The sequence below is a fragment of the Vipera berus genome (genome assembly GCF_964194415.1).
Source record: "Vipera berus genome assembly, chromosome: 2".
NCBI classification, from domain to species: domain Eukaryota; kingdom Metazoa; phylum Chordata; class Lepidosauria; order Squamata; family Viperidae; genus Vipera; species Vipera berus.
In genome coordinates this window covers 8,959,690-8,981,007 of record NC_138203.1, presented here as the reverse complement: position 1 = coordinate 8,981,007, position 21,318 = coordinate 8,959,690, and the positions used below count along the sequence as shown (strand labels likewise).

The 21,318-nt window shown below is 44.5% G+C and overlaps 1 protein-coding gene across 1 annotated transcript in view; it reads right to left on the bottom strand.

Moving 5' to 3' along the window:
* The window catches only part of DNAI1 (dynein axonemal intermediate chain 1), a 162,026-nt gene that overhangs the window by 61,440 nt on the left and 79,268 nt on the right, over positions 1–21,318 (bottom strand). Inside the window, exons 13-16 of the mRNA XM_081316338.1 lie at positions 20,968–21,218; positions 17,518–17,607; positions 11,520–11,607; positions 9,241–9,320 (exon numbers count right to left, since the gene is read on the bottom strand). Of these exons, the coding sequence (XP_081172464.1) occupies positions 9,241–9,320; positions 11,520–11,607; positions 17,518–17,607; positions 20,968–21,218 (509 nt within the window). The remainder of the gene's footprint in view (positions 1–9,240; positions 9,321–11,519; positions 11,608–17,517; positions 17,608–20,967; positions 21,219–21,318) is intronic.

Below are 21,318 nucleotides of genomic sequence, written 5' to 3'. Positions count from 1 at the left end.
GACATACCCAACTGGTTGTCCAGTCTCTTCTTAAAAAACTTCCAGTGTTGGAGCATTCACTGCTTCTGGAGGTAGGTTGTTCCACTGGTTCATTGTTCTAACAGGAAGTTTCTCCTTAGTTCTAGGTTGCTTCTCTCCTTGGTTAGTTTCCATCCGTTGCTTCTTGTCCTGCTTTCAGGCGCTTTGGAGAATAGCTTGACTGCCTCTTCTTTGTGGCAACCCCTGAGATACTGGAACGCTGCTATCATGTCCCCCCTCATCCTTTTCTTCATTAAACTAGACACACCCAATTCCAGCAGCCGTTCCTTCTATGTTATAGTCTCCAGTCCCCTAATCATCTCTGTTGCTCTTCATTACTAAGAGGACGCCTTCGCCCTCTGTGCCAATAAACCCAGGCAGCGATGCCCTTCTTGTCTGTCTGCCTCAGCTGATCTAGCAGGAGCTGAAAAACGGCAGTAACCACTTGACCAGCATCAATTCACCACAAGGCAACAGAGACAAAAGCACAGGCAGTCCTCGACTTACAGTGCCTCCTTTAGTGACCGTTCGAAGTTACGACGGCACTGGGGGAAAAAATGGACTCGTGACCCATTTTTCACCCTTACGACCGTTGCAGCATCCCCACCGTCACGTGGTCAAAATTCAGACGCTTGGCAACCGGCTCGTATTTATGACGGTCGCAGCGTCCCGGGGTCACACGATCCTCCTTTTGCGACCTTCGGACCAGCAAAATCAACGGGGGAAGCCGGCTTCGCTTAACAATCGTCTTACTGATTTAACAGCTGCAGCGGTTCACTTAACAACCATGGCGAGGAAGGTCATAAAAATAGGACCAGCTCACGTCACAAATGTTTCCCGAAGCAGCAGCAATTGTGGGCTCGCCTGTGGTCGCAACTTGAGGACGATCCGTGTTTTTAAAGGCGAGAAGCCGAAAGAACATCCTAAAGGTGGTTCTTCAGGCCCAAGAAGGATAAGAAATATTGGTTGAAGAGGTGAAGTCAGCAAATTCAGGGCTACTGGGAGTGATTTACAAGACTTTTCTTAATGAAAAGGCTGCTCTTGAATTGTAACATTGACCTGCTGGTTTGACTGATAATGGCAGATTTACATCCCTCGTTTTATTTTAATGGGTTTGACATCTCTTCTGATGGGCTGTCTTTAAAAGTAGGGTCGACATAGGGTCCCCGTGCTTTCTGATAGTGACCGAGGGGCAGGGGAGCAGCTGTATCCTTGGGTATACTGGTAAGTCCCTTCGTCCAGTGCCTTTGTAATTTCGGGAGGTCCCTGAACGAACGGTCGTAAGTCGAGGATTATCTGTACCCTAGAAGCTCTAGTAATGCTCCTGCTCCTGATATTAAAGGCTCCTCTCCGATTTTGGAAAGCAGGGATTCAAAATTCATAATCTCTGCTTTCCAAAAAGCATTTGCAAAAAGAAGAACAGAACAGAATAGAATTGTGGGGAAGAATAGAATAGAATAACAGAGTTGGAAGGGATCTTGGAGGTCTTCTAGTCCAGACATGTCAAACTCACGACGTCACGTGACGTCGCACAACGTATCGGAACCTTTTCGCCATTGCCAGCAATGGTGTGGGCACGGCTTCCGGATAACGCGTCCGGCCCGCGGACTGGCAGTTTGACACCCCTGTTCTAGTCCAAACCCCTGGTCAGACAGGAAATCCTATACCGTTCCGGACAAATGGCTGTCGAGTCTCTTCTTAAAAACTTCCAGTGTTGGAGCATTCACCGCTTCTGGAGGGAGGTTGTTCCACTGATCAATTGTTCTAAAGGTCAGGAAGTTTCTCCTTAGTTCTAGGTTGCTTCTCTCCTTGGTTAGTTTCCATCCGTTGCTTCTTGTCCTGCCTTCAGGGGCTTCGGAGAATAGATTGACTCCCTCTTCTTTCTGGCAACCTCTGAGATATTGGAAAAGTTGCTATCATGTCACCCCTCATCCTTCTCTTCATCATGCTGGACATACCCAATTCCAGCAACCATTTTTCATATGTTTTACCCTCCAGTCCCCTGATCATCTTTGTTGCTCTTCTCTGCACTCTTCCTAGAGTCTCAATATCTTTTTTACATCGTGGTGACCAAAACTGGATGCAGTGTTCCAAGTATGGCCTTACCAAGGCGTTATAAAGCGGTATTAACACTTCACGTGATATTGATTCTGTCCCTCTGTTAATGCAGCCTAGCACTGTGTTGGCTTTTTTGGCAGATGCAGCACACTGCTGGAGCAATTAACCAGTGGAATAGCTTGCCTTCAGAAGTTGTGGGTGCTCCAACACTGGAGGTTTTTAAGAATACATCAGACAACCATTTGTCTGAACTCATATAGTTTCCTGCCTGAGCAGGGAGTTGTACTAGAGAAGAATTCCCCAACCTTGGAACTTTATGACTTGTGGACTTCAAGTACCAGAATTCCTCAGCCAGCCATGCTGGCTGAGGAATTCTGGGAGTTGCAGTCCACAAATCATAAAGTGGTCAAGGTTGGAGACCCCTGGACTAGAAGACCTCCAAGGACACTTCCAACTGTTATTCTGTAATCCAAATGCATAGCACAGCAGTGGCTGGTTAAGGCGCCGCATCTGTTTTCACGGAGAAACAATTCAGTTATTGAGACAGGCCTGGTGTGATTAAGATAATGACTTCTGGGCTTCCAAAATGGATATTAACTGAGCAACTTCTGCTCGGGTGGAAATATGCCATGCTCTAACGGTTCTGCAGCTAGAAATTAAGGCTTTATCAGGCAGAATGCTGGAAGGCTTTCAAGGGCACTTTATTTTCATTTAGGAACAGTTTGACAAATAAGTTAGAGCAGGGGTCTTCAAACTTGGCTGCTTTAAGACTTGTGGACTTCAATTCCCAGAATTCCTCGGCCAGTGTGCCTGGCTGAGGAATTCTAGGAGTTGAAGTCCACAAGTCTTAAAGTGGCCAAGTTTGGAGACCCCTGAGTTCGAGGTAGTTCTTGGGTTACGAGCAAGGCTGGCTGGAGAATTCTGGGAGTTGAAGTCCAGAGACCTTAAAGGGGCCAAGATTGGACACCCCTGCTTTAGAGGAAGGCTTGCCTTTGTTTTGGTTCCACAGTGGCTGGGGAATTCTGGGAGTCGAAGTCCACACCTCTTAAAGGGGCCAAGTGTGAAAAACATGGGGCTAGCTCAGGGGTCTTCAAAGTCCACAAGTCTTAAAGCAGCCAAGTTTGGAGACCCCTGAGTTCAAGGTAGTTCTTGAGTTACGAGCGGAATGGAGCCCGCCTATCACAGTCTGAGTTTGTGACAGTAATAAGTGGTTTTGGTCATGTGCGTGACCTGATTTTATGACCTTCTTTAAGGCAGCTGTTAAGCAAATCTGCAGTTATTAGGTAAAAGCTGGTTTGCAATGGCAGTGATTTGAGCCACAAAAAAGGAAGTAAATGATGGGTTTGGGCAAAAAACGTGGTTGCATGACCGCAGGACACCGCAGACCCTAAATTTAGCTTGTCGAATGTGTGGTCTGGTGGTCGCAGAGGGATAAATACATATTTTTAATCAATTATGGTATGTAATTATTGCACGTCACCCGGAATCATTTCTAGCAAAATACAGGAAGTCCTCGACTTAAGACCACGACGGAGCCCAAACATTCTGCCAAGCGAGACGTTTGTTAAGTGGGTTTTGCCCCATTTTACGACCTTTGTTAATTGAATCACTGGAGTTGTTAAGGTTGTTAAGTCAATCCAGCTTCCCCATTGACTTTGCTTGTTTGACCTGACCTCGGGATGCTGAGACCGTCATAAATAGTTGCCAAGTGTCTGAATTTTGATCACAGGATCGTGGGGATGCTACAAGGATCGTGAGGTTGAAAAAAATAGTCATAAGTCAGTGCCGTTGTAACTTCGAACAGTCACTAAATGAACCGTTGTTAAGTCAAGGACTGCCTGTAAATTTGATCGACAAATACAATAAATAAACCTTAAGTCTCGCTCTCTTCTTATTCTGAAGCCCACCCCTCCCCTGGTTTCTCCAACCCCACTTCTAACTTTCAGATTCCCCCAGAAGAAGAATCAGATGTTCTGGCACATCCGTTCGCTTTAATGCCTCCCTCCAACCCTCTATTCTTTAGGACTTGTGCAACCAAAGGCTTTGTGGTAATCGATTAAGTAAAAAAAAGAAACCTGTAATTTTTCTCCTTTCACCAGATGTCTTGAGTCTTATCTTCCATAGACTGAAATCAGCTTATTCCGCTTTTTGATTCCTCTCCAGGTGTGGCTTTATTCCCCTTTTTTTGTAAGATCTTAAGCAAAACTTTCTATGCAAAAGTCTGCACATCTTCTTGCATTTACTTTCCCTACAGACATGGAACTTTCTGCAGCCCACACAATCTTGTTCTATATTATTGAAATAGAGCTGTTAGCATTTAAATGGCTCCTTTCCTGCTAATTTAAACAGTTGAATCATATTTCAAGCGCATCTGGCATTTTCCTATTTGACAGCTGGCCTTTTTTCTCTTTCTTTCTTTCCTTCTTTCTTTCTCTCTTTTCTTTCTACTTTTTTCTTTCTCCCCTCTTTATTTTTGTCTTTCCTTTTTCTTTTCTTTCTCCTCCCTTCTTTCTTTCTCGACTTAATGTATGTATGTATATGTATATGTGTGTGTGTATGTGTATATGTATATATGTGTGTGTATGTATGTGTATATGTATATATGTGTGTGTATGTATGTGTATATGTATGTGTGTGTGTATGTATGTATGTATACTGCTCAAAAAAATAAAGGGAACACTTAAACAACACAATGTGCTGTATTTAATAGTAGAATGTCTTATTTTCTGTTCCCTTTATTTTTTTGAGCAATATATATATACATATATATATATATATATATATATATATATATATATATATATATATATATATATATATATATATATATATATATGCTTACCGGACTGTCAAAAAAGACCCCATGACAACCCTCAAGAACCAAATTTCCAAGGTACTGGATAGATTAAAACGGCAAGGGAAAATTGGGGAGGAGGCTTTAAGAACTATGCGCCCCAAAGATGCGCCCACTGCCAGATTTTATGGACTCCCCAAGATCCATAAGGAAGGAGCTCCCCTAAGACCCATTGTGTCTTTTAGGGGAACTCCAACCTCAGGGCTGGCCAAATGGCTATATGGCAGATTAAGATATCTAGTAATGAACAATGACACCACTGTGAACTCCTCTAGTGAATTTTTAGAGAAAATTAGATCCGTCAGCATAGAGGAGGGGGAGATCATGATTTCCTATGATGTCACCTCCCTATTCACCTCAATTCCACAAAACTTAGCACTTGCTGTAATTGGGGACTGCTTGCAACAGCAGGGAGTGGGGCAACATCAAGATTCACTTAACAACGAAGATCTGCTTCAGCTTACGTCCCTATGCCTGAAAACGTTTTTTACATTTCAAGGCACCATTTATGAACAGGTGAAGGGCACCCCTATGGGGTCCCCCATCTCGGGTGTCATTGCAGAAGCAGTCCTGCAACAGCTAGAGACCCGCGTGATGTCCACATGTCGGCCCAAGTTTTGGGTGAGATACGTGGATGACACCTTTGTGATTGTCAAAAAGCAGGACAAGGACAGGCTGATGAGGAAGCTCAATTCCATCTATCCTGATATCCGCTTCACCGCAGAAGAAGAGACCAATGGGGCTTTGCCCTTCTTAGATGTGTTAGTTAGGCGTCAACCTGATGGCTCGTTACACACATCGGTCTACCGTAAATCCACCCATACGGACAGGATACTTCATTACGAAAGTAATCACCCCACAACCCATAAGGCCAGCTGTATCAGAACCCTCTTTAGACGTATAGATACGCATTGCAGCACGAATAAGGCAAAAAGGGAAGAAAGACGCCACCTTTATCGTGTCTGCAAAAACAACGGGTACCCGTCTAACTTCATCAGACAATACAGCAGGCCAAGTGAACCTACCCGCCATGAATGTAACAACGCCTTAACATCACGGATAACACTGCCTTATATCCACGGTGTATCCGAGGCCACAGCGCGCATACTAACCCCTCACAAAGTCGGTGTTGCCCACAGACCTGATCGGACCTTACGAGCTTGCGTCATGCGCCCTAAAGATCCACTCCCCAATGAAGAAAAAGCCTCGGTCGTATACAAGATATCATGCCAGAATTGCAATTGCAATTACATTGGGGAGACAGCAAAACGACTGAGGACTAGGGTGCATGAACACAAGCTTGCTATTAGAAGACAAGAACAACGTTCACAGGTGTGGACGCACATGGCTACACACAACCATGCCTTTAATCTAGCAGGGACTGAGGCTATTGCCAGTGACAACACTAAAGGCGGCCGCCTGTTTAAGGAAGCCTGGTTTTCAAACCATTCCTCCATCAACCGGCATATAGACCTCCCCCCTGCATACCAGGCACTAAAAAATTGGGAAGAGCAACGACGTGCGCGACATGAAGACAAACAGCGCAAGAATTCACAAATTATCTCATTGCATCAAATCCAAGGTTGCACCAGCACACAACCACTCTGCAATGTCGAACACAAGGAAGAAGAGCAACAACCATTTAAGATCCCTGGCATGAGAACACGGACAATGACCAGGGTTATGGCTACAACACATGGAGCTATAAACAATTCACTTTTAACAACAGATACCCAGAGACAAATACATCCCAAAAACGGATGCGCGACAACTCAAAGAAATACGGCAGACCTCAACAAACAGATCTGAGCATGCTCCATGAGCAGAGTGCAGACACCAACAGTATAAACGGAATCTCCCCACCCCAGCATCTCCATCCTGATGACGTTGGCAGTTGGCCAACGAAAGCTTGATTTTTCAGCAATAAAAACTGTTTTAGTTTTTAATTCTATCCCAGTGTTCATTTGTTTGTTAATTTTAACATGCCTGGGATTCGTATTTTTAATCTTATCAAGGAATATATATATATATATATATATATATATATATATATACATACACATACACACACACACACACACACACACGCATATATATATATACACACACACATACGTGTATATATATATACATATATATACGTATGACCAAAATCACACCTAAATTAAGATTGCTCAATCATGGAAAAATATCTAATAAAATTAAATGAAAATTGAAAAGTTTATAACAAAGTCCTTAAAAACAGGATTAGAGAATGAAACACCGCTGTGTGCATGCATGTGTGTTTTTAAGGACATCGCTATAGACTTTTCAATCTTCATTTAATTTTATTAGATATTTTCCATGATTGAGCAATCTTAATTTAGGTGTGATTCTGGTCATTTCCTTAACTTTCTTTAAAATGTGCTTCTTTTTTTCCTTGACATTTCCTTCTCTTTCTTATGGCTTTTGAGTGGGACGATCCTGGTCCTTCCTTGCATGACGAAAGCCCCCATCATGCCTGTGGAGGCTTATTGCTAAAAGATTTTACCCTCCATCTTTCCCTGAGTATCACGATAGTTTCAGAGCTGTAGTCTGAATTTTGGCAAAGTTTTTCCCCCTCCAGACTTGGTCTCATTATGAGTCCTCATTCCATAGGTTCTCTTTTATATTCTAAATAAGGGTACTAAATTTGTTCCTTACACTGATCTTTTATTCTAACTGTATGTCAAAGCCCCCAAACCCATTTTTTTAAAACAAACCATATAAGGAAATCACTTGCTTGACTGATTTATTTTTCCCCATTCTGAAGTCTTCAAAAAAACCACAGAACAGAATAACAGAGTCGGAAGGGACCTTGGAGGTCTTCTAGTCCAGCCCCCTGCTCAAGAAGGAGAACGTATACCATTTCAGATAAGTGGTTGTCCAGTCTCTTTTTAAAAATTTCCAGTGTTGGAACATTCACAGCTTCTGGAGGCAGGTTGTTCCACTGGTTCATTGTTCTAACTGTCAGGAAGTTTCTCCTTAGTTCCAGGTTGCTTCTCTCCTTGGTTAGTTTCCATCTGCTGTTTCTTGTCTTGCCTTCTGGTGCTTTGGAGAATAGGTTGACCTCCTCCTCTTTGTGGCAGCCCCTCAAATATTGTAACACTGCTATCATGGTACCCCTAATCTTTCTTTTCATTAAACTAGACACCCACAATTCCAGCAATCGTTCTTCATATGTTTTAACCTGCAGCTCCTTAATCATTTATTTATTTTTATTTATTTATTAAATTTTTATACCGCCCTTCTCCCGAAGGACTCATCTTTGTTACTCTTCTCTGCACTCTTTCCAGAGTCTCACCATCTTTTTTCTAATGTGGCAACCAAAACTGAATGCAATATGCCTAGCGATACAGGTCAAAGAGTGTCGACTGGCGACCCCCAGGCAGAGGGCAGTCTCTGTGGGCGCGCCAGACCTTTGGAACTGTTTACCGGTTGAGCTCTGGATGGCTCCTGACCTTCGCTCCTTCCGCCGTGACCTAAAAACGTATTTATTTGAACAAGCCGGCCTGGTCTGATGGGTTTGGGGTCTTTTAATATTAATTTTATTAATTTTTACTGTAATTGGGCTACATTATTTAATTCTTTCTTAACTTTTGTACATTGTATTTTTATTGTATTTATTGCCCTGTACACTGAGTCCTTCGGGAGAAGGGCGGTATAGAAATTAAATTATTATTATTATTATTATTTTAAAATAAAATAAAATACATAGCATTTAAAATTTAAGACAACCAGTTCGGTGTAGTAGTTAAGGCATCAGCCTAGAAACCCGGAGAATGTGAGTTTTAGGCATGAGGCCAGCTGGGTGACTTTCAGCCAGTCACTCACTTTGAGAAATAGGAGGAAGACAATGGCAAACCACTTCCAAAATTCTTGCCAAGAAAAAAGAAAAGGAAAGGAGAGGAGAGGAGAGGGAAGAGGCAGAGGGAAGGGGAGGGAAGAGGGGGAGGGGGGGGAACAATTCATAACTCACACCTCCCCCCCAAAAAGAAAGAAAGATGGGGAAGATTAGATTTTCCCCAAGAAGAATGCCATAATTAAAGGTTAAATTATTGTACTCAGCCATCTGACATCGTCGATCAGTCCCGAGCCTTAAGACTGCCTCTTCCTAAATCCACCAGTGTGATGCGTTCACAATTTTTCTAGCACCTCCCCATTGGGAGATATTTACCAGCTCTATTTAAGGGAAGCTCATAGACCTCTGAGACATTTTGCTTAACAGGAAAGGCCACCTGTGCTCCATGACCAAAAAATACAACCTAGTTTTATGAGAAAGTCTCTCTTACCTTGTAGATTTTGCCTTCCTCGGTACCCACGAGGAACAGATAATCAATCTTCTTGTGAAAATCAAATGAAGTCCCACAGCCTGTTGGGAAAACCAAGAGGGGAAAAAAAAATCAATAAGGCTGCAAAATATTTGGGGAAACATATTTCTGCTGGGTTTCGCTCAACACGAGGCCTTTGCTAAATGTAGAGTTCTTTTGAGCTAATTGATGGAAAGCTGAGATTGTGGGAGGACCACATCTGCCAGGGAACCAGCTGTTTGTCTGTCTACCCTTCCTCTACCACCACACACCGGCAACGCGGAAGAAGATGGCCAACCTCACAAAGACGTGGCTGGGCCTTTGGTTGCCTTTTTATTCTCATGGGAATTTGCTCAGGGGTTTCCCCAAAGCAACAGGAGCCGTAGGTTTCTTGAGCCAGAATTCCTGAGCTACACCGGCTGCTGCTTCGTGTGATCAAAGGGATTCAAATCGAGGTTAGGTCATTTTCAGAGACTTAAGAAACCATCCTTTGACTCGTCTGAAGAACTTCCAGTCAGGAGGGGCCTCTTGTTTCTCTCACCGCTCGCCAGAATTTTCTACCACTTGCTGACATGGGAGGCTGTTAAGAGAATCCTGTTTCGAATGACTGCTTTTGATGCAGATAAGGTAGGAAATGAAGGGAAATTCAAGCTGTCTCATGGAGCCCATGGTGGTCTCTGAGCTTGGCTGTTTTCTTGGAGATGTTACATCACCCAACTAGGGAACATCATCAGTGCTAGAAGGGAGGAGGAGGAGGAGGAGGAGGAGGAGGAGGAGGAGGAGGAGGACTGTGGAATAGAATAGAATAGAATAGAATAGAATAGAATAGAATAGAATAGAATAGAATAGAATAGAATAGAATAGAATAGAATGGAATGGAATGGAATGGAATGGAATGGAATGGAATGGAATGGAATGGAATGGAATGGAATGGAACGGAACAGAATAGAAAATATGGAATGGAATAAAATGGAATGGAATGGAAAATATGGAGTAGAATAGAATAGAATAGAATAGAATAGAATAGAATAGAATAGAATAGAATAGAATAGAATAGAATAGAATAGAAAATATGGAGTGGAATAGAACAGAACAGAACAGAATAGAATAGAATAGAATAGAATAGAATAGAATAGAATAGAATAGAATAGAATAGAATAGAATAGAATAGAATAGAATAGAATAGAATAGAATAGAATAGAATAGAATAGAATAGAATAGAATAGAATAGAATAGAATAGAATAGAAAATATGGAGTGGAATAGAACAGAACAGAATAGAATAGAATAGAATAGAATAGAATAGAATAGAATAGAATAGAATAGAATAGAATAGAATAGAATAGAATAGAATAGAATAGAATAGAAAATATGGAGTGGAATAGAACAGAACAGAACAGAATAGAATAGAATAGAATAGAATAGAATAGAATAGAATAGAATAGAATAGAATAGAATAGAATAGAAAATATGGAGTGGAATAGAACAGAACAGAATAGAATAGAATAGAATAGAATAGAATAGAATAGAATAGAATAGAATAGAATAGAATAGAATAGAATAGAATAGAATAGAATAGAATAGAATAGAATAGAATAGAATGTAATGGAATGGAATGGAATGGAATGGAATGGAATGGAATGGAATGGAACAGAATAGAAAATATGGAATGGAATGAAATGGAATGGAATGGAAAATATGGAGTAGAATAGAATAGAATAGAATAGAATAGAATAGAATAGAATAGAATAGAATAGAATAGAATAGAATAGAATAGAATAGAATAGAATAGAATAGAATAGAATAGAATAGAATAGAGTAGAGTAGAATAGAATAGAGTAGAATAGAGTAGAGTAGAGTAGAGTAGAATAGAATAGAGCTGGAAGGGACCTTGGAGGTCTTCTAGTCCAGCCCGCTGCTCAAGCAAGAGGACCTATACCATCCCAGCCAGGTGATTGTCCAGTCTCGTTTTAAAAACCTCCAGCACAATCCCCTCCTCTTCTAGCACTGATGATGTCCCCTAGTTGGATAACAAAACGTTTGCAAGAAAATCACTAAGGCCAGAGAGCATTAAGGACCCCAAAGATGATGACATCCTCCTCCTCCTCCTCCTTCTCGTCCCCTGCCCCACAACTCCCCCTCCCTTCTAGCACTGATGGTGTCACCTAGTTGGGTCACGAAAGGTCTGCAAGGAAGTTCAGAGAGCACCAAGGACCCCTGAGCTACAAACGTGTTTTTTCCCCCTTCAATTGGAGCCTGTACCCATGGTCTGCAGCTGCAGCCCCTCCGGCCCCTCCACCGTCGTCCCTTCAACCAGCAGCTTGATGATGTCTGTGTGGACCAGTTCATTCTGTGGGGAGAAGAAAGATCAGAGCCACGTGGGCAGCAGGACGCAACCTTCTCGGAGGGATTTAAGAGCAAAGAAGAGGAGGAATGTGCCGAATGCTTCCTGAAGGGGTCCAATAACTTATGGAAACACAGTGGCAACGGGAACCTTGTACATCCCACACGTTCCACAGTGTCCCATCATACATCCATCTAGGCCAGGGATGTCCAATCTTGGCAACTTTTAAGACTTGTGGACTTCAAGCCCCAGAATTCCCCAGCCAGCCTGCACTACCCAACCAGGCAACATCATCATTGCTTGAAGGGAGTTGGGTTTGCTCTTGGTTCATTTAATAGTCCCATCAACAGTGACAGGGCAAGCCACCGGGATATATATTCACAGAGAGAGCAAACCCCTCTCCCTTCTAGCACTGAGGATGTTCCCTAGTTGGATAATGAAGCATCTGCAGGAAAACAACCCAGCTCAGAGAGCACCAAGGACCCCACTGTCCTCTTTTTTTTCCTCCTCCTCCTCCTCCCCCCCGCAAACCTTACTTCCTTCTAGCACTGAGGATGTTACCTAGTCAGATAATGAAGCATCAGCAAGAAAACAACCCAGCTCAAAAAGCAGCAAGGACCCCGCGGCCTTCCTCATCCTCCCCCTCCCCCTCCTCCTCTTCCTCCTCCTCCTCCTCTCCACAAACCCCAATCCCTTCTAGCACTGATGGTGTTACCTAGTTGAATCATGAAATGTCTGCAAGAGCAGCAAGGACCCCACGGCCTTCCTCCTCCTCCTCCTCCTCCTCCTCCTCCTCCTCCTCCTCTCCACAAACCCCAATCCCTTCTAGCACTGATGATGTTACCCAGTTGAATCATGAAATGTCTGCAAGAAAACAACCAAGTTCAGAGAGCACCAAGGACCCTGCGGCCTTCCTCCTCCTCCTCCTCCTCTCCACAAACCCCAATCCCTTCTAGCACTGATGCTGTTACCTAGTTGAATCATGAAATGTCTGTAAGAGCAGCAAGGACCCCACGGCCTTCCTCCTCCTCCTCCTCCTCCTCCTCTCCACAAACCCCAATCCCTTCTAGCACTGATGCTGTTACCTAGTTGAATCATGAAATGTCTGCAAGAAAACAACCAAGTTCAGAGAGTACCAAGGATCCCTTGGCAAGGGATCTCATTTCCCTGCTGGCTGGGGAACTCTGGCACCCGAAGTCCAAAGTCTTAAAACTGCCCAAGTTGGACGAGTCTAGGATCTCCTGGCGATGGTCCCAAAGTCACCCAGCCGGATTTCAAGGTTAAGGCAGGACTAGAACTCACCGTCTCCTGGTGATAGGCTCAAAGTCACCCAGCCAGTATTCATGCCTCAGGTGGGACTCATGCTTTCTAGCCCGGTGCCCTAACCACCATGCCAAATTGGCTTCCACGGGACACTTATGGCTCCACCAAAGGATTCATAGTCGCAGAATAAATAGAAAAATCTTTATTCAAACGCTGCCTATACGCAGAGGGTCAGCGTTGGAAGGCGAGGCGCTTTCGAAACGTAGCTTGGTTGGTTTTGGCTTAGCATAATTTGTTCCGCATGGCTTGCGGATCAGTGATACGGGACCCAAGCCAACTGAGATTCGTGGCAATAATGATTAAACAAGCTATGGCTTAGCCATGGCATGGAGCCAGCCCCCAAAAGAATACGTCTAAAGGGCTACAATTCCCTTCTTTTTCATCAGAGCAGGCTGAGCTTAGACTGCGAGGATTTTTCATCGTACGAATTGCTGCCTTTCCCTTTGTTGGGCTTTAAGAGTCCTGAAAAGGATGAATGCAAGAAGAAGAAGAAGAAAAAATCCAACATTACAGGTTCACTCCCCATCAAAACCTCCCAACAAAGCACAGCTCAGCTCTCTCATTTCAAGAACAACGTCCCAACGTCTTTATTTTTGGAAACGGCTTCAGGGATCTGAATAAGTTTTGCACAATGGGGATTTGGGAAGAAGTTGAGCCTTAAAAGAACAATGAGGGTATTAGAAAGGCAGAAAAAGGAAAGAGGACGTATAAAAGTGTATATATCCGAGAATCTGCCAGTAGCTGTAGACGGCTGTAGTGGGAATTGTGAAGGCAGAGAAGACTCAGCTCCAGCTGACAATACAGCTAGTCCCCAGCTTACAACAGTTCGTGCAGTGACCATTCAAAGTTACAATGGCCCTGGGGAAAAAAGGGACTTATGACCATTTTTCACACTTGGGACTGCTGCAGCATCCCCAGGGTCATGTGATCAAAATTCAAATGCTTGGCAAGTGAATCATATTTATGATGGTTGCAGCATGCTGGGGTCACGTAATCCCCTTTTGCGACTTTCTGACATGCAAAGTCGATGGAGGAGCCAGATTCACTTCACGACCATGTGATTAACTTAACAACTGCAGTGATTCACTTTAGGATAGAATAGAATAGAATAGAATAGAATAGAATAGAATAGAATAGAATAGAATAGAATAGAATAGAATAGAATAGAATAGAATAGAATAGAATAGAATAGAATAGAATAGAATAGAATAGAATAGAATAGAATCATAACCATAACCATAACCATAATCATAATCAATCATAATCATAATGTTGGAAGGGACCTTGGAGGTCATCTAGTCCAACCCCCTGCTCAGGCAGGAAACTCTATACCATTTCGGACAAATGGTTGTCCAGTCTTCTTAAAAGCTTCCAGTGTTGGAGCATTCACTGCTTCTGCAGGCAGGCTGGTTGATTGTTCTAACTGTCAGGAAGTTTCTCCTTAGTTCCAGGTTGCTTCTCTCCTTGATTAGTTGCTTCTTCTCCTGCCTTCAGGTGCTTTGGAGAATGGCTTGACTCCCTCTTCTTTGTGGCAACCCCTGAGATACTGGAAAACTTGCTATCATGTCCCACCTCACCCTTCTCTTCATTAAACTAGAATAGAATAGAATAGAATAGAATAGAATAGAATAGAATAGAATAGAATAGAATAGAATAGAATAGAATAGAATAGAATAGAATAGAATAGAATAGAATAGAATAGAAAATAGAAAATAGAAAATAGAAAATAGAAAATAGAAAATAGAAAATAGAATGGTAGAATAGAAGGGACTTTGGAGGTCTTCTAGTCCAACCCCCTACTCAGACAGAAAACCCTATACCATTTTAGACAAATCGTTGTCCAATCTCTTCTTAAAAACTTCCAATGTTATAGCACCCACAACTTCTGGAGGGAGGTTGTTCCACTGATTAATTGTTCTAACTGTCAGGAAGTTTCTCCTTAGTTCTAGGTTGCTTCTCTCTTTGGTTAGTTTCCATCCGTTGCTTCTTGTCCTGCTCTCAGGTGCTCTGGAGAACAGCCTGGCTCCCTCTTCTTTGGGACAGCCCCTTAGATATTGGAAGACTGCTATCATGTCATCCCTGGTCCTTTTTTTCATTAAACTATACATACCCAATTCCAGTAACTGTTCTTTATAAGTTTTAGCCTCTGATCCCCTGATCATTCTTGTTGCTCTTTGCACTCTTTCTAGAGTCTCAACCTTTTTTTTTTTACATTGCGGTGGCCAAAACTGGATGCAGTATTCCAAGTGTGACCTTAGCAAGGCCTTGTAAAGTGATATTAGCACTTCACGTCATCTTGATTCTATCCCTCTGTAAATGCAGCCTAGCACTGTGTTGGCTTTTGGGGCAGCTGCAGCACACGGTTGGCTCATATTTAAGTGATTATCTGCTAGGCAAGAAAGGTAGGTAAAATGGAGCACAATTCATTGAACACTTTTCCCAGACAAGAATCCAATCATAGAATGCTCAATCTCATAGATCTAAAGCAGGGGGTCTTCAAACATGGCCCTTTGATGACTTGTGGACTTCAACCCCCAGAATTCCTCAGGCAGCTGGTTGAGGAATTCTGGGAGTTAAAGTCCACAAGTCATCAAAGGGCCAAGTTTAAAGACCCCTGGGCTAGCTGAACCAAGGAAAGCATCTTTCACCTCTGTAGACAGCTGACTCGCTCTTTGTCCCTCTTAGTGGAACATCTATGACACTAAAGGAACTAGCCATATCTGGCATAAGAAAGAGAACAGTTAGGAGTGACATGACACCTGAGGGCCTAAAACAGAGGTCTTCAAACTTGGCCCTTTAATGACTTCTGGACTTCAACTCCCAGAATTCCTCAACCAGCATGCCTGGCTGAGGAATTCTGGGAGTTGAAGTCCACAAGTCATAAAAGGGCCAACTTTGAAGACCCCTGGCCTAAAAAGTTGAGGTTTGTTATTATTATCTTATTCCACTCCACCAAAGAGAGTCAAGTCAATGGCTTTTCTTTCTTTTTTCCCTTTGCCCCACACTTTTCCCTTCCCCTTTCCCTCCCTCATTTTCCTACTATTTTCTTTTGTATTTCTGTATTCATAAATATTTTAATAAAATATTTTTTTAAAAAAAGGATTGCAGTATGAACAAGAAATGCCCAAATAGCATTTGTTTTCGGGCATGTTGAAGGTGTCCACAGAGAAATGAATTTATGATTGTATGAGCCGTGGTGGCGCAGTGGTTAGAGTGTAATACTGTAGGCTACTTCTGCTGCCTGCTGGCTGCCTGCAGTTTCGCAGTTCGATCCTGACTGGCTCAAGGTTGACTCAGCCTTCCATCCTTCCAAGGACGGTAAAATGAGGAGCCAGATTGATGGGGGCAATATGCTCACTCTATAAACCACTTAGAGAGGGCAGTAAAGAACTGTGAAGCGGTATATAAGTCTAAGTGCTATTGCTATTGCTATAGATAGATAAATGATAGATAGATAGATAGATAGATAGATAGATAGATAGATAGATAGATAGATAGATAGATAGATAGATAGACAGACAGACAGACAGACAGACAGACAGACAGACAGACAGACAGACAGACAGACAGATAGATGATAGCCATGGTGGCACAGTGGTTAGAATAAGGTATTGCAGGCCAACTCTGCCGACTGTCAGCAGTTTGATCCTGACCAGCTCAAGGTTGTCTCAGCCTTCCATCCTTCCGAGGTCGGTAAAATGAGGAGCCAGATTGTTGGGGGCAAGAGGCTGACTCTATAAACCGCGTAGAGAGGGCTGCAAAGCACTGTGAAGCGGTATATAATCTAAATGCTACTGCTATTCTCTCTCTCTCTCTCTCTCTCTCTCTCTCTCTCTCTCTCTCTCTCTCTCTCTATCTATCTATCTATCTATCTATCTATCTTGACTCAGCCTGCCATCCTTCTGAGATTGGTAAAATGAGGAGCCAGATTGTTGGGGACAACATGTTGACTCTGTAAACTGCATAGAGAGGGCTGTAAAGCACTCTGAAGCGGTATATTAAGACTAAGTGCTGTTGCTATTGCTGTTGCTATTAGGGAGCTGCAATACCCCAGGGTGGAGGTGCGTTGTCCTAGCTTGTGGGTTGGTTTCCAAACGTTTCGTTACCAAGCCAGGTAACGCCTTCAGTGGAGTTTAGGGGACGTCGTTGTCAGTGTTCTGCTTGTAAGGGCTTTGCGTGGTGGTCAGTAGGTCCTGCGATGGGTCAGGTGTGGGTGTGTCAAGTGAGGGTCTTGCAAAGGGTCAGGTGTGAGTCATGTCAGGTGGGGGGAGGGGTCTTTCAATGGGTCTCGTGATGGGGAGGTTCCATTGGGGAGGGTCATTGAGAGGTGGCCTGCTGGTTGCGGGGGGTGGGGGTGGGGCTGCAACATTTTACTGCCAATCAGCATTACAATCCATGGTCTGGTTCACAGGCTAATTTTTCTTGCCTGGGTTCTAGCTTAGCGCGGCTCTGGCTACTGAACAAACCAGGGGTTAGTGCTGTGGGTCAACCCAGCTTTGCCTCCAGAAGAGAGAGGGGGAAGAAGCCGCCCACAGCATCCTTAAGTCAAGGCCAAAGCTACACAAGGCCAACTGGGAGGGAGCCCTTCCTTACCTTAACCAAGGTCCAGGAGACGATGCGGCCATCCGAAGAGACCGAGAAGAAATTCAAATTGTTGTCCATGTCATCTTTTTGCCACTTTACCTGGGAAGGAAAGGAAGAAAAAAAACACGGATATTTAAAAGCAGCTGCGGCTTTCGCCAGCAGAATGGACATTCCTCGGCTTGCAACTGTTCCATTTCGTGACCCTTGCAAAGCTAGCAACGGCGCCGAAAAAAGGGAACTCCTGACCGTCTTTCACACTTTACGACCGTTGCGGCATAGTCACCCGATTGAAATTCGGATGCTTGGCAACCCAAGGGGCTTATTTTTGGGGATAGGGCTTCTATAAGGCCCACCCCACAAAATCAAGCTAGGGCTTATTTTCGGGATAGGCCTTACTTTCAGGGAAATGTTCAGTCCCGGCCTATGTTAAATGCAGAAGGACAAAAGCCCTTTTGAGAAATAGGCTGGAGACTCAGAAGAAAACAAAAGCCCTTTTAATATTGGTAACACACCTGCCAAATGGTCCAAAAACAAAAAGCAACAAAACACAATCCAAATGGAGGAAATTCTCCACACGAAACACAATGTAAAACAGAGAATTGGTCACCGGCAATACCAACAGAACATGGTCCCGTGAAGTACTTTGCAACCGTTGCCTTCAGCAACCAGCACCGCCCACACATTCCCCTTTTGTAATTCAGTCCTCAAGGCGTGGCTTCTCAATGCCTTCTCCGGAGTCGCCCCATTGCCTCCCTCTGGCCTACTCTCCTGGCCTGTCTTCGTTTGCGGGTGTCTCTCATTTCCTCCAGCTGGGCGTCTTCCGAGTCAGATCCAGCGGAAGGGCCAGGCTCCTCACTGGAATGTAAGTCTTGGAGCTCATCAGAGCCTTCCTCCGACTCTGATCCTCCTCCTCCTCAGATTTTATTCCCCAGACTCAGGTGTCGGGATCACAGGCTTGCACGGAATTTTTTTATTTTTTTATTTTTAATTCCATTTATATCCCGCCCTTCTCCGAAGACTCAGGGCGGCTTACAAGCTTAGCAGTAGCCTTCATTCTATGTATATGCCTGCTTATTAGGGCTTTCACACACACCCCAAGCGGCATTATTACAAAGTCAGCTTAATTGCCCCCAACAATCTGGGTCCTCATTTTACCTACCTGGGAAGGATGGAAGGCTGAGTCAACCTTGAGCCTGGTGGGATGCGAACCTGCACTAATTGCAGGCAGCTGGTGTTACTTAAGGAGGCATTAGCCCACTGCTCCAATCACAACACAGGAAACATTGTCCATCCACCGCAGGCTGACGGCCTCTTCTGCCTGTTTCCAACCCCTATGGTCCTGAGCTTTCTTTTGCCAATTGGGCCCTCAGGACTTGGCTGATGTCCTCGATCCGTCTTGCTCAGGGGTAGGTAACCTTGGCTCTTTTATGACTGGTGGACTTCAACTTCCAGAATTCCTGAGCCGTCCATGCTGAGGGGAAAAGGAGAGGTTTCCAAGCTGAGCCATGACAGCTCAGGAATTCTGGGAGTTGAAGTCCATATGTCTAAGGCAAGGGTAGGCAACCTTGGCTCTTTTATGACTGGTGGACTTCAACTCCCAGAATTCCTGAGCCAGCCATGCTGAGGGGAAAGGGAGAAGTTTCCAAGCTGAGCTATGCTGACTCAGGAATTCTGGGAGTTGAAGTCCACGAGTCATAAAAGAGCCGAGGTTGCCTACCCCTGGAATAAGGTAATGGACTTCCTCTCTTCATCACTTGGATAATTAATTTTGGGAGCAGGGACCGACCTCTTTGGTCCCACAGCTTCCATTTCTAAAACGGCAGACTAAAAGGAGAACATATGGAGAGCTTCCAAGAAAATGGATTGGGCTTCCGTTGCTTAAATTGAGTATGCAGAATTTGGTAGCACCCCCCCCACACACACACACTAATTTGATCTTCGGCATAGTTTGCGGGAAGTCCAACTCCCCGGAAAAATGTGGTCTTGTTGTTGTTGTATGTTTATTACTGTGGAATATCCTGGACCTCTTGGAAAGAGCCCTTAACTCTCTCCAGATAATTCCAGAGAAAGAGATTCTGCTGGGCATTTGCCTCCCTGTCTTCAAAGAACATTTTTGATGGAAGGCAGAAGATTCTCTGTTTAATACTTATCGTACCTAGTTGGGTAATGAAGCTCAAAGAGCACCATGGACCCCACAGTCCTCCTCCTTTTCTTCTTCCCCCTTCCTCCCCCTCTTCCATTCCACGGAACCCTTCTCTTCTAGCACTGACGATGTTACCTAGTTGGGTAATGAAACCTCTGAAAGGAAACAACCAAGCTTAGAGAGGACCAAGGACTCCACAGTCTTCCTCCTCCTCCTCCTCCTCCTCCTCCTCCTCCTCCTCCTCCTCTCCACAAACTCCACTCCCTTCTGGCACTGGTGATGTTACCCAACTGGGTAATGAAACGTCTGAAAGGAAACAACCAAGCTTAGAGAGGACCAAGGACTCCACAGTCCTCCTCCTCCTCATTCTCCTCCTCCTCCTCCTCTCCACAAACTCCACTCCCTTCTAGCACTGATGATGTTACCTAGCTGGGTAATGAAATGTCTGAAAGGAAACAACCAAGATTAGAGAGGACCAAGGACTCCACAGTCGTCCTCCTCCTCCTTCTCCTCCTCCTCCTCTCCACAAACTCCACTCCCTTCTAGCACTGATGATGTTACCTAGCTGGGTAATGAAATGTCTGAAAGGAAACAACCAAGATTAGAGAGGACCAAGGACTCCACAGTCTTCCTCCTCCTCCTCCTCCTCCTCCTCCTCCTCCTCCTCCTCCTCCTCCTCCTCCTCTCCACAAACTCCACTCCCTTCTGGCACTGGTGATGTTACCCAACTGGGTAATGAAACGTCTGAAAGGAAACAACCAAGCTTAGAGAGGACCAAGGACTCCACAGTCCTCCTCCTCCTCCACCTCCTCCTCCTCCTCCTCCACCTCCTCTTCCTCCTCCTCCTCCTCTCCACAAACTCCACTCCCTTCTAGCACTGATGATGTTACCCAACTGGGTAATGAAACGTCTGAAAGGAAACAACCAAGCTTAGAGAGGACCAAGGACTCCACAGTCTTCCTCCTCCTCCTCCTCCTCCTCCTCCTCCTCCTCCTCCTCCTCCTCCTCCTCCTCCTCCTCCTCCTCCTCCTCCTCCTCCTCCTCCTCTCCACAAACTCCACTCCCTTCTGGCACTGGGGATGTGACCTAGTTAACATCCTCAAAGCCTTTCAGATGCACTGATGACGTTCCCTAGTCAGGTAATGAAACGTCTGCAAGAAAACAAGCAGGAGAGCGCCAAGGACTCCAAGTTCAAGCCTGAGCTACAAAGGTTCTTTTCTATCAGACTTGAGAGTCTACCAATCAACTCAGTTTTCACCGTGAAGGCCTGCCGGAGAGGCAGAGGAGGAAGAAGGGCTGAGTGCCCCAGTCCTTACCTGCCAGACGGGGTCGGTGTGCTTCCCAGACATGCTGCTGCTTTTGTAGCCCGGCTGCGTGGCAGTGGGTTTCTTCAGGTTGTAGATGGCCACGTTGCCATCGTAGAAACCCACCGCAATCAGGTAGGGGTGGTCAACGTGGATGTCAAGGCACATGATCCCGCTGTCGCTGGCGAAGGCGTACTCGGGGAAAGAGGGGTTCTTGAGGGTGTAAAGCAGGAGCATCCCCCGGCTCTGCTTCATGAAATCATCTGGAGGAAGAGGAGGAGAAGGCAGAGGAAGAGGAGGAGGAGGAAGAAGAAGAGGAAGTGGAAGAGGAGGAGGAGGAGGGAAGAGGAGGAAGAAGAGGAG